Source organism: Pteropus vampyrus, unplaced genomic scaffold (genome assembly GCF_000151845.1).
Source record: "Pteropus vampyrus isolate Shadow unplaced genomic scaffold, Pvam_2.0 Scaffold94, whole genome shotgun sequence".
Classification (NCBI taxonomy): Eukaryota; Metazoa; Chordata; class Mammalia; order Chiroptera; family Pteropodidae; genus Pteropus; species Pteropus vampyrus.
This window is the reverse complement of record NW_011888875.1, coordinates 1,691,479-1,705,033: the sequence shown is the minus strand read 5'-3', so window position 1 is coordinate 1,705,033 and position 13,555 is coordinate 1,691,479. Positions and strand designations below refer to the sequence as shown.

The window sequence follows — 13,555 nt, the reverse complement described above, 5'->3', positions numbered from 1 at the left end:
GAGTGGGGTAAGTGTTTTAATCTAAATAGCTTGCTATATTTTTGAACACTCAAGTTTCTGTAGTGTGTTGGTCTATAATATTTTTTATCAAGGAGATTGATTCACTTTTGAAAAAAAATGAAAAATGTTGAGAAATAGAAAGTATTGAAGTTGTTACCTGTCTTCAAGACAAGAGGTATTCCCCCAAACGAGAGCCATTGATACTACCTTAAAAATACCATCTGATCTTGTAGACGATTCTTGCAGAGCCTTGGTAATGGCATTCTGTCCTTTATAACTGCTTCTCACTTTTCATAGTACCTTTCATTCATGAGGAAGGCCTGGGAGCCCATCATTTAGTTGTCCTTGTGACAATTTTACTACTTTAGAAAGAACTAAAGCCACGGGATTAAAAAGTTACATATGTTCTTGTCAGGGCAAAGGATCCAGCTATGACCGTGTGTCATAGTCCTTTTGTCTTAAGCTCTTTGAGCCTCAGTATCTTTAATTATACAGCTGGAATGGTAAAACCTCTTACCAGGGTCATTGTGATGACCAAATCAGAACATGTGTATCAACCATGCAATGCCACACCTAGCATGTATTTATTTGTAGCTACGATTTAGGTTTGTTCCCATTTATTACCAGAATTATTGGATTCATAAATAATCGAACACTTTTCTAAGACTGTGTTACTGAACAGTACATGTGGATCATTTTAAATGTTCAGAATTAAGTCTTATTATTATTTAGAGGGAGTGTTAATCATCCCAGGAAATTGTAAAAACCCATATTGGTAAAATGTGTGTGTGTTTTTTTTTTTTTTAAGTATCAGTATCTTCTGACTCCTTTTTCGGTCCTTCTAAAAGGAGAGAATCTGGCTTTCTGTTGTTGTTTGCTCGCTTTTTAATTTTACCTTTGCTGATGAGGTAAGTAATTAAGATGAGAAAATAATTAAGAGTTTCATATTATAAGTTGAATTTAGAGATTTTAGCGTTGTACTTCCGAAGAAAGATGACCAGAGTTGTAAAACTAAATGGAGGATCCACTTGGGAAAGCTCAGTTTTCCTTCTGTGTTTTCTTTTTCCGAAAGCCTCGATGAAAGAAATGTGTGCGACAGCTTCATCTTCATGGAAGTGGTCAGTGATGCCCGCAGACTTCTTTAGGGTTGTGTGTTAACGTGTTAATGAGAAGTATTTCTGCCTATCAAAGGCCAGTCATCTGAGATTTGTAGTTGGTATGTGATATAATTGTTCTGTAGTCCTTAAGCTAATTTAGTTTAAAATTCTTGCATACCCACCTCTCTTTTTTTGTATGTGTGGCCCTGTTTGACCCGTGGGGTCACCCATTGCCCTTGAGAGAAGAAGATGCCCTAGACCTTCCCAGATTACATAAGGTCATCATCAGCGTCAAGTTTGGAGAATATCTGTATTTTTCTCTTTCAAGACTCAAAACCTGGTTTGGTTGGCAGCAAAGAGAGAGCTTCGAATACAGGGGCGGGAAGGAGAGGGGACAGCGAGGAGGAGAATGCAGGGCAGGGGTGCGTGAGGAGGCGGTCGCTTCGTTCAGGCGCATGAAACGTGTAGACACGGAAACTTTCCTGCTCTCCAAACGTGAAACTGAAAAAAGGAAACACATGGGAAGAGAAAGACAGGGCCTCTGAGTGTCCTTCATATGCTGTACAGAACGCAGATTTCCCTGCAGAGCCCTGGGAGGGTGAAACAGCCTGGCAGTGTCCCATTGTCCCACCGAAACACGGACTCGGCCTCTTGCCCGGCCCTTCCTGGCCTTGCAGTCGGCGGAGGTGCAGCTGTGGGCGGACCAGTGACGACTCTGGACTTCCAGGGGCGCAGAGCATCTGCTCTCGTTTCTCAGCGTGTTCCACGTTTGTTTCTCAGGTGGCAGAGACAAGCGCGGAGGTCCTATCCTCACATTCCCGGCCCGCAGCAATCATGACAGAATACGACAGGAGGATCTCAGGAGACTCATTTCCTACCTGGCCTGTATCCCTAGGTAAGTTCTGGGTGGTTCGTGGCTCGTTGCAGTGTTCGCTGTCCAGAGAGCTGCGGCACGGTGCTCTCTAGAAAAGCGGCTAACCCCAGCCAGAGTTCAACAAAATTAAAATCACGATCCTCCTCCTCGGTTCCATTTCACGACCATTCTGTCGTGTCGGCCATGCTTATGCGTGCAGGGACGAGAAGGTGCATGTGTGAGTGAAGTGGCTCTGTGTGGCGACGGTGGGGTTGGGATGCCACGGGCTGGGATGTTAGGACCGGTGCCCGAGGTAGGAATGAAGCAGTGGTCAGCATTGGTTCTGATCCTGAGACGCAGCGCCCAGGTTGCCCAGAAGCAGAGCGCTGTTTCCAACGACGCATTCTCGTCTTCACGCTGAGCTGCAGTTCCTTGCAAGTGTTGTGTCCATTTAAATACTAAGTTTGTGGGACATCAGAAGTCCTCACCAACTAATATGCCGGGATGTCTAGTTTGGGAATCTCCCATTCAATCCCAGAGCCCCAGCAACAGCGAGATGTTTAGCGTGAGTGCTGAGAAGCAATGAGTCAGTGAAGCTTTATTTTCCAGACAGCCCTGAGCTGAGGAATGGGTCGTAGGAATTGGCCTGTGTCTGCACTTGGGGAATTTAGAATCTTTGTTTCTGCTCTGAGGTTTTATTGATAGAGCTAGCTGACACTTGGTGAAAGAAATTTCTCTCCTACATTAATATCTTCAATTAATTATTGAGATTACTTTTCGGAAACTAGATTACTACGGGGATATAATCCAAGAATGTAGCCGTGCCTGGAACAAGAGGCTGTGTGTGTTGGGGGTAAGGGGGTGCTTCCTGTGAGGACAAGGAAGTCTTCGTTTCAGAAAGGCATGTGCTAAAGGATGGCGTTTCCTAAGAGTCTAAATTAGGACATTTTAAAAAAACAGCTCGGTCCTGATGTAGGCTGGAGGAGATAGTAGCTTAAGGCACGTGTTACACAGGAGAGTAATGACAGACAACCAGCAGCAGCGGCGAAGGCTCTAGATCCACTACAGCACGGGGTCTGTGACACTCCTGACCCATTTAGGTCGACACCACCTGGGGAGGACAGATGTGTCCGTTTATCACCCATCCTTGCTGTGACTGGTCAAAGTCAGCTTTTGCTGTTGATGGTCTGATCTGCTGAGGAAGTTGTTGAGTTTTCTGTTTGGGGTTCCTTATGGGAGAACTAGCTTTGTATCACCACTGCCAAAGCGATAGCTCCGAAAACATTTTCCCTTTCTTCTTCTTCTGGTATTTTCTTGGACTGCTGGAACGGTTGACATCAAAGAGTTGGAAAGAATTTTGGAAGTGATATACTACTCACTATTGTTTACAAATAACAGTATAGTTCGATAGCTGCCATTTACTGAGTTTTTATGTGCCAGGAACTGTGCTAATGATGGAAAAAAATAGAGAAATACAAAGGACAATGTAAAATAAATAAATCTCTGCCAACCAAAATGATATTTGTCATTATAGCTTAATAAAATTGAATTTGAAATTCAGCCATGTGATTAAAAGAATTTTTACTTAATTGAATAACTGTAACTTTGGCAGCTTGCTTTCTGGTTTTGTAATCTGTGTTGATTGTAAATATAAAAAATTACTTTTCACTGATATTATTAAAAGATTTAGGAATGTTTTGGATCACCCGAATGACCCACTTTAAAACCACAAACCTCTGTCATGGAAAATTGTGAGCTTACACAATAGAAGATAGAATTGGGTAGCACACATCATATACCTGCCTTCCATCTTCAACAATTATCAAATTTTCCAATTTTGTTTTTGTCTAATTTTCTCCCTGGCATATTTTATAACAAATTCCAAACATCCTGCCATTTCGCTCGAGAATACTTGCGTGCATAGATTGACCCTCAGCCACTGAGCACAATCACTTAATGTCATTGCCCAGATTTGCTTTTGTGTTTACAATTTAGTGACAAGAAATGCCATTTTGCTTGTCCTTGGTTAATGAGCAAATAAGAGACGTTAGATTAACATGTAAATGATGCATTTGCCAAGTGGTAAGGGAGGAAGATTTCACAGTGGTCCAAATGGAGAGAAGTGGCAACAATGAACCTTCCCTGGCTCCACCAATGAAACAGCAGTATCAATAAGATCATCAGTGAATGAATGGCGTGTGAATTCTTTTGGACTTGTGGGTGTGCTTGTATTCTCAGTGGCGTAAACAGTCTTGGGGGGTCTGTGAGGTTTCTTTCTCTGTTCCTTACTCCTGACGGTCTCTGTGGTGGGAAGGGAGCCTCTGGCTGTCCCTCAGCCAGACAGTCACAGGGCTACACGTTCTGGAATGTGGAGAAGTGTGTCATCTGGGAAAGCATGGGCGGCAGAGTCAGACAGACTGTGACCTGGCCCGAGTTACCTAATTACTTTATCAGCTTTCTGGTCTACAGAATATGATAACAATCTACGTTTCTTCGCATCATTGTGGGTATCGAGTAAGATTATGTACGCGCCCAGCGCGGTGCCTGACATATGGTGGCTGCCTCAGAATTAGTACAATAATTTCCGTTTTTCTATATGCTCTTCTCCTTTCCTTCAATTATTTTCCTTTGACATGTGTCCTAGAGCCAGGTCATCCTGTTTTTCTTCTGCCTGGCCTCTAGGTCATTTGTGTGCTTCTTAAAACACGCCCTTCAGAATTGAATGTGACCGTTTGAGGGACGCGGGTACTTTTACGTGGGTTGCCTCCCTGCCTCTCCTTAAAAAAATAGAGTCATAGAGTGATTTACATGGGATTCGTTTGCAAAGGAACTTTTCCATCAAAGGCATGTTAGGGAAACAAGTCTCAGCAGAACTTCTTGCTGGTGTCTTTGGGGTTCCCTGCACAGCCGTGAAAATAACAGAGGGCTTGGCACGTCTCCAGGTGTTTGTTGCTCTCATTGCCTGGCTTATCCTAGTTATGTTCTAGAACATTTCACCTTCCTTACATTGATGTATAGTAGCTAAACGGATAAAGTACTCTGACTCTCTCTGGTCACTAATGAAATACTGTGAAGACTCTCCATAGACTCATTCATGTAAAAAGGGACTTTATTCATGTAGAAACTGAGGAAAGTAGGATTTCTCTTTTTTCAGGGACCTGCACTGAGAAGGGACCTGAGTTTTATCTAAGTTTTTTTTTTTTATCACAGATAAAATGAGGCTCTTGTATAAAATCGCCCGCAGCACTGGTTAGTAGGCCGCACTCCGCAGGGTGCTGTCTTTAAGGCAGAGGCCTGGCAGGCAACAGCCTCCGTTCATCGGCTGCTCAGGAACAAAACGGGGTTCGGGAATGTTCACAAGCCACTGGCTTTTTACTTGACAGAGACAGACGGATCGACAGGGTGTGCTCTCCGAGCCCAGGTCACGCACTGTCTTTATTTCTCGGAGAGTCCCCAGGTGGTAACAGTTTGGTTGTGGAGGAGGCTGAATAGTCAGCCCGTCTGTAGACTGTGCAAGTGCCGGGCACTTTTGGTTGTGTCATCCCCAGCTGGTTCCGGTCCTGGCATTGCTCAGGATTTTTTTTAAGCCCCTTTCAAGGGGGCGGGGCTTCGCGGTGTATGTCCATACCGTGTTGGCTGTATGGGGCGAAAGACAGGCTGCCAGAGAATTTACCTTGATATGGTGAAGACTGATGTTCACAGTCTTCTACCAAACAGCCTCTAATAAAACAGCGAAACACACTGCTGTGGTTGTGCAGGCTCCTGTCCTGGGCGTGGCAACAGAACGTGGGTCTGGCGTGGACGGCCCCAGCCACAGGCAGGCTCCCTCCTGCCCAGCCTGCTCTTGCCCCAGGGCCTCCGGAGCCCTGAGTTCCTACTGAATGGAATCTCACAACACTGCAAACCCCACGAGAGCCCAGGATGGTCCCAAATCCTTAATTTCAGTGACTTGGGAGATTTCGGAGATGTTTCTGGAAGCCCTGTTTGCCTCTTGGATTTGCAGAGGGGCCTCTGGAGTTGGCTGGATTGTGGCCCAGGGCCTACTGAGACTGGAGAAGGGACAGTAGGAGTGTGTGAACCCAGCGTTAATGTGTTTGAAGTTCACAGTCAAAGGAGCAAGTGACTGGAGTTGTCAGGTCATTCCTAGCGGTTTGATAATTGCTTGAGTGAGGAGCGATTCTGCTGGATCCCTTCGTCCTCCACCTGTGGCTTTCCTCGCCGCGATCCTGGGACTGTGAGCGGCCACGTGTGTAGGTGTACTTTCTTGGAATGTTTTCGTGATGATGTACCTCTTAGACAGATGTAGTTGTCGTAGGAACTTTACATCTGTGAAACTTGGAATGTCAGTTACGCTGATGGTGTGACTCAAGATACGGAAAAGAATTGTGTACGTATGCAAGGCAGCATGAAATAAATGTTTTCATTTTTACTTGATTTTTTTTTTTTTGGCTTTTCAACATCGCTTAATGATAGTAATTAGTTTTCTGAGTTTTAATTTAGACTAATTTCTCAGGGTGATTACACGAGGCAGAAAAAGTGTGTCTTTCCCATAATCCCAGTATGTTTGTGTTGGGTGAAAACCTTAAACTCTCATTGGGTGCTCATGAGGTGTAGGTGTATTTACAAAGACACTGCAGGCGGTCATTACCTGGTCCGTGTCTGCGCCAGCATCAGCAGCCACACGGACAGTGTCCACCACATCACAGTGACGACTACAGTCGTTCAAGGGTTAGGCCGTTCTGTGGCCACCAGAACTTCCCTTTGTAACACCGAAGCTATGACTAAGTGAGACTGCGGATTTTCAACACGTGTTCAATGACTCTTTGACTTGAAAGCACATTTTATGTGTTTACCATGTACGCGGGGGTTGAGAGTTAATGAAATTAATAATTTTTATTGCTTCATTGAGGTCATTCTTAGGGAAACTGGTGTGTGAGCTGCCGGAGCGTGGAGGGGAGGGGCACGGCGACTCCTCGCCCTGCCGGATCCGTGCCCGCCGTCGCCTCTGCACCAGCCCTGTGACCGAGTCGCCATGCTGCTGTGGAAACAGATTCCCCACAGCCTCCCGGAAGGGCACCAAGCACCCCCAGTGGGCTGTGGGTCACGCTGGAGAACCTCTGATAGAGCCCAGGGTGCCGGGACAAGATGAAGGGGACAAGATGGGATTTGAAAAGCTCCCGCCATTGCCTCCAGCGCTTGGGTGGGGGTGGGTTCCACGCCCGTGATCCCACGAGTCCCAGTGACGGCTGTTCGTGGGTCCGTGACCAACCCCGCCTGGCCTCTGTGCATGCCGTGGTGGTCTGTCCCCATTTAGTGCTCATCGGGGACCCCTGCTGGTCATAGTTACTAGGCAGCATGTGTGACCAGTTATTATGCAAAAGACAAGAAATGGACAGGATGGTTGCCCTTTGTTTCCTAAAGAAGAGACAGGATACTAGACCATAAATACAAAATGAAAGTTTGGAAGGTTTTCTAAAGTGAACTTCGTTTCAGGTCATCGTTGTTCTTTGATGCGTGTATAGTCAAGAGTCTGTTTTTTTATGGCAGGGTGAGACGTGAGTTCTTTCTGTAATTATTTCTACATCCCTCAGCTTCCTTCCCAGGTGCTGACCGACAGCCAGGTGGTGGGTGGAGGGAGGCCCCCTTCCCTTCCGTTTCCCACCTGACAGTACCTGGCAGTCCCGAGCCCCACAGACATCAGGAGGAAGGAGGCAGAGTCAGCATCACCCAGTGGGACTCTGACCAGAAAAAGTGGCAAGAGCTGCAAGGTGTGAACATGTGTTTTCCTTTTTCTAGTGAAGAAGTGTGCAAGCGAGGCTTCACGGTGATCGTGGACATGCGCGGGTCCAAATGGGACTCCATTAAGCCTCTGCTGAAGATCCTGCAGGAGTCCTTCCCCTGCTGCATTCACGTCGCACTGATAATCAAGCCAGACAACTTCTGGCAGAAACAGAGGACTAACTTCGGCAGTTCTAAGTTTGAATTCGAGGTAACTTGCATGTGTAGCCAGACCAATAAACCAATAGTTGTGGTTTATTAAAAGCTGACTTTTTCTTCATCATTTTAGCCTGATAATAGATTTTTTAAATTACACATTAAACAGGAATAGCATAGTTTACGTACATATGTAAAAATTAATCATTGCATAAAATAACACGATTACGTTTGTTTATCACCTGCCCTAGTAGATTGTTTTACGCAGTGTGGTTTAGGTTTCAGGTCTCTTGGTTATGGGTGGTGGGGCTGCTGAGGCAGGTGGAAAGCGGGTGTGCCTGTTCCGTCTTCCGGCCTTTAATGAGCTGCTTTGCCATTCAGTACAGGCGACTTCACATGGCTTTGGATTCACTGCCATTGCCTCAGTCATGGACATGAGGGAATGTTAGGGAGGGATACACAACTTCAGATTTCCGGGAGAAAAACGGAAGAGACCAAGTTTTTAGCCTGTCCTTGATGATGGAGAGAAAGGTCTGTCGTGTATTTCATGCATCAGGTCTCACATTTATGAAAAGGGAGGCATTCCTTTAAAAACTACACAGAGTTCTGAATTCAGTTAGTAAGTCGGGTCGCTGTCATTCAGACAGTGCATAAAACACACCTCAGCCTGCTGACTTTCCTTTCCATTAAATCCTCTCCGTAAGCTACAAGGTTTTAATGAAATGGTTATGGGAAGAAAGTGTTCTGGCCAGCTTGAAAGTGGACTCATGCCGTAATGTGTAGTAAAATTTAAATGTTTTCTATTGATAAATTATAATAACTTTGGGTTGAATGGGTTGCTTTTTCTAGCAACTTCTCCAGACTTTAGATTTCAGTGAATGTATTCATGTATTTTAAGATAAATAGTATAGGGGTGCAAAACAATAATTTTCCTCCCACTTTTCTAAGTTTCCTGGCTGGGCTAATAGTCAAATTAACGTGAGACAGATTAACAGGAAAAACTGTCCAAAATTTATTTTGGCTGTGCATGCAAGGGTGCCATACAAACATGAGACCCGAAGACGCATTGGGCAGTTGAAGTGTCTTTGGACAAAGGAGAGGGAGGCAGGGGTCTGGGATTTCAAAGGGAGAACAGGTAATTTACAGGTGGATGAGAAAGAGCAAACACGTGGTAAACAGATTCTTGCTGGGCCGCCCAGGAACAATGGGACGCAGAGGGAAGTTCCACAAAGGGGGCTTTCTAGATTTCCCCATCTCCCGCTTTTAGTTTATTTCACGATCCTGTAAGCAGGTTTTTCTATCTGAATTCCTTGAGGCAGGTAAAGGGTCAAAGGTTCTTTCTGAGTCTTTTGTTTCTTAATAACCAGCTTAAAGTCAGTATCCCAAAAGGCATATTTTGGGGTGGCAAAACATTCGTTCCCCCCTCAACAGTAATAATAGTATTAAACACATCACCCACAATATTATGCTTTATGTTATACTTTTTAAAGTATTTCGATGTATGTATTACTTGCATTTTAAAATTTCTTTCCATGGTACTGATTTTCAATCCGATACCTGAATTTAGTTTTAATATGAATTTGAACATTCAAGATATTTTGGTGAAAGATGAAACCAGTAAGCCTTTATCTTCATATGCAATTAGAAGTGATTTTGGAGGACAGTTTATTGGGCCTTGATGCAGAATCTGAGTGTGTTGTATTTAATTATACATGTTTTAAGCAGAAATAATGGTTAGGCAAAATAACGCAGGCACGTTTTTGTTAGTCTAACTTCGATCTCTCCTGCTGGGCCTTTAAAGTTACCTATACTAGTTTTTCTGTTGAACTTGATCGCTTCCATAGGCATTATTAAGAATTCGGGTCAGTGTGGCAGGAATGAACCTACAGTCACATCGCAGCAGAGGTGCTGGCGTGGAGGCAGCCGCTCCTTCCAGCTCTGCTGCCCATCGAGGTGTCATAGGCCAAACAGCACAGAGATGCAGCTCTAGGGTTCCCTAGGGCTGGAGGTGGCAGGTGGGGCTAAACGAGCTTTCCTCTGTTTATCTTTTGGTTCTAGACCACAGACTTTCTTCCTTTACCTTCGTCTTTGCATTTAATCGCTAACCTCACTCCCCCCGCTCCAAAGTTTTCTTCAAGGCATAAAGCTTAAATTAATCCTGCTGCACATCTGACAGGCAGATGAGGTTAAGGTTTCCTGTTCAGGTTCTAACTGACCAAAACTTTGTCACTGTTAGATCGGAATACAGTACGACACTCGTACTGCTCAGAATTGTGGCAGATTATTAACAATGAATGAAACAGTCCCTCTGTCTTTAGCTTTCGGGAAAGAGCTGCTGCTGGCTTTCTTGCTAAGCCTTGTGTATTTTCTACATTTACAAAAAGTCGACCATATCTTCTCATCTGTTCCTTGATGGAAGGTAGAGCTTAGGACAAGATGAGAAGGGTAGTCTGGTCTGGACAGCATTGATCAGTCACCTAGTAAGCAACCCATGAATAGGTGGTGCCTTAAAGGGGTTTCAAAGGCCATGAACGAGACACTGGCTCGATTGCAGGTAGGACGAAGCCTCTGCAGTTTTCTTTTGGGAGGTGGATGAGGAAGGCTGCTTCGATGAAAGGGAAATTTCCAAATTGTCTTCTCTGTACTTGGAGTTTAACACATTTCCTGGTTAATGTGCCTACGATAGTAGGTTAATTCCCACATTCTTGGGAAGAAATATAATTTCTTTCGTTCTCATGAAATACATATGGTTCTCTAATGTTAGGTATCCCAGCTAACACGTTCGTTGCTCTAATGGATCTACTCTTACCCTGACCATTCTGGTCATTTACCTTTATCAGGCCAGAACAAGGTGTGTCATGTCTTCTATAGATTACTCGCTTTCAGTTTGAAAATCTGTAACTAAGTGTTGCAAATTGCATTATAAGGCCATATAAAATTGGTTCATCTTCTCATACATATTTTTTTTCCCTTAAGACAAATATGGTGTCTTTAGAAGGCCTTACCAAAGTAGTTGATCCTTCTCAGCTAACTCCCGAGTTTGATGGCTGCTTGGAGTACAACCACGAAGAATGGATTGAAATCAGAGTTGCTTTCGAAGACTACATTAGCAATGCAGGCCACATGCTGTCTCGGCTGGAGGAGCTTCAGGACATCCTAGCTAAGAAGGAGCTGCCTCAGGATTTGGAGGGGGCTCGAAACATGATCGAGGAACATTCGCAGCTGAAGAAGAAGGTGATTAAGGCCCCCATAGAGGACTTGGACTTGGAGGGACAGAAGCTGCTCCAGAGAATTCAGAGCAGCGACAGCTTTCCCAAAAAGAACTCGGGGTCGGGCAATGCGGACCTGCAGAGCCTCTTGCCCAAGGTGTCCGCCATGCTGGACAGGCTGCACTCGACGCGGCAGCATCTGCATCAGATGTGGCACGTGAGGAAGCTGAAGCTGGACCAGTGCTTTCAGCTGAGGCTGTTTGAACAGGATGCTGAGAAGGTAAAGAAGAGGGTGAGGGATACTAGCATGAGACGTGGAGGGAAGCTTCCGGGCTCACCGGGCCTCAGCAGCCAAGGCCGCCCCGATCAGGAGGAAGGGCTGGGGATGGGTCAGCGGCGAATGTCAGTTCAAAGGTGTCCCCTAAATCTGCTTTCCTGTGTTATTCGTTGTGCAATGCACTGCTATTTTAGAAACCTTGAGTCATTAATTACTGATAGTCTGGTTTAGAAAGCCTGTAAGAGAGACAAGAATGACACGTCCAGCTAAAAGATTGAACGTTATGTTGTATTATATTATTGAAAGCGATAATCGCGTGCATGTCTTTTGCTAATAACTGCTCTTCCACTCATGCAGTACTAGTGACAGAACATTCAGATCTGTTATTGAGCACGTTTTAAAAACCAAAGGTGAATAATGTTTTACAAAATAATAGCTCGTGAGAATCACAGGCAATAATTACTTATGGTCTCACATGTCATTCTTCTGCTTCAGACAGACCAGCTGGTCAAAGAGAATTCTCGTCAGTCACCGGCTAGCTCAGTCTTAGCCGTGCGAAACAGCATACCTTTTGTAGGAATGTGTTGCAAGCCCTGAACACGGGTGAACCGATGACTCTTACCGTGAGCTCATTGAATGTTTTTCATGGACAGGAGAGTATTTTGTAAAGTAAAAAAACTTACATTAGAAATCCTTATAAAAGGACCTTGTGAAAGGTGACCATCCAGTGCTATTATTTGGTAAGCTTTTAACATCTGTCAGTGTACTTATGTTTTAAGTAGTGCCTTTTCAAAGACGAGAAAAATCTTCCTTTCAATTACCAGGAAAGCAAGTGACTGTCTCTGCGATTCTGGTTTCTCGTCGCAAGTGGCAGTGCTAATTGATAGTCGTTTCTTTTTCCTTAAATGTTTTTTTCATGGACAATGTAATTGACATCCCAATAGCATCCCTATTGAACCCTAAGAGTGATGTCATGGTTAAATTTTTTCCCAATCCCTTATGTTTTCATGGTAAATTTGATTATTTGCATTTGCCCAGGTTTTGTTTCTGCCTCTTGCGTTGAAAACATCATCATTTGGTCTTTGGAAGTGCAGTCTGTAACCTGAGAGCACAGCAGAGCCCACTCAGAGGCCTCGAGTCCCTCATTTCACCTAACCAGTCTTTGATTGAAGAGAAGCGCTGCCAGTTCATACAGCAGGGAGGCTGGGTTCAGAGGCAAAACATTGGAGTCCTTAATTAGCCTGGGGGATTTGAATGCCTGTCTTTATCTGTTCCTTCATTCCTCATCCTTCAACGGAACACGTTAGATAAGATTTTCCTGTAGATCCTGCAAGTTCAGAGCTGCTGACTTCCGAGAAGTCAGAATCTTTGGGGCCGAATGCCTGAGAGGCTGTGGAAGGAAGGACGTTGCTCTGCCCGGGTTCGGCCCCGTTCCTCAGCCTGCGCCAGTCTTTTCTCTTTCTAGAGTGATTCCAGGTTCTCCCTTTTGTTCCGGTAGATGTTTGACTGGATCACACACAACAAGGGCCTGTTCCTGAACAGCTACACGGAGATTGGGACCAGCCATCCTCACGCGATGGAGCTTCAGACACAGCACAACCACTTCGCTATGAACTGTATGGTAAGATACCATCAGAACTGACGTGTCCCGTACGTGAAAGTATTTTAGCAAACAGGAGGCATTTACACAGGTCATGTCCAGCATGCTTCCAGGAGGCCATGTGGGGTTACTGATTTGATGGTAGCAACTGACCTACAAGTATGGGAAGTTCTGTGTCGGTAGTGTCTAAATAAGTAGCTTGTTTTAAGGTTTTAACAAAAATGAAAACAAGCAAACAAACCAGTGGAACTTGAGCCACTTATGTGGCCAGTTCCACAGGAATGGTCTCGATACTGGCTCCTGTGGTCTGCCTGTTAGGATCCTGCTAGGGCTCTATCTAGTAAAGCTTCTTAGAGGCCGGGCAAGTCTCTGGACAGACCCGCTGCTAATGTGCTGGCTGCCCATGAAGGTGAGGAAATTAGCCATCCCGCTGCTTGCCTGAAGGGCATCGCCCCTTCTCCTAAAACCTGTGATTTCCTTCTAAGTTGAACTGAAGGGCTGGGGTCAGCCTTGCCCGGAATGCCCTGGCTCTCTTGGAGTTTGTTGCACTTGACACGTGGGCCTGTCATGACCAGATAGTGGTTG

At 45.0% G+C, this 13,555-nt stretch overlaps 1 protein-coding gene across 1 annotated transcript in view; it reads left to right on the top strand.

Annotated features, from left to right (window-relative positions):
• Positions 1 to 13,555, top strand: part of LOC105294779 (triple functional domain protein-like) — a 236,917-nt gene that overhangs the window by 110,984 nt on the left and 112,378 nt on the right. Inside the window, exons 3-6 of the mRNA XM_023532946.1 lie at positions 1,878 to 1,992; positions 7,747 to 7,939; positions 10,861 to 11,373; positions 12,869 to 12,991. Coding sequence (XP_023388714.1) covers positions 1,878 to 1,992; positions 7,747 to 7,939; positions 10,861 to 11,373; positions 12,869 to 12,991 — 944 coding nt within the window. The remainder of the gene's footprint in view (positions 1 to 1,877; positions 1,993 to 7,746; positions 7,940 to 10,860; positions 11,374 to 12,868; positions 12,992 to 13,555) is intronic.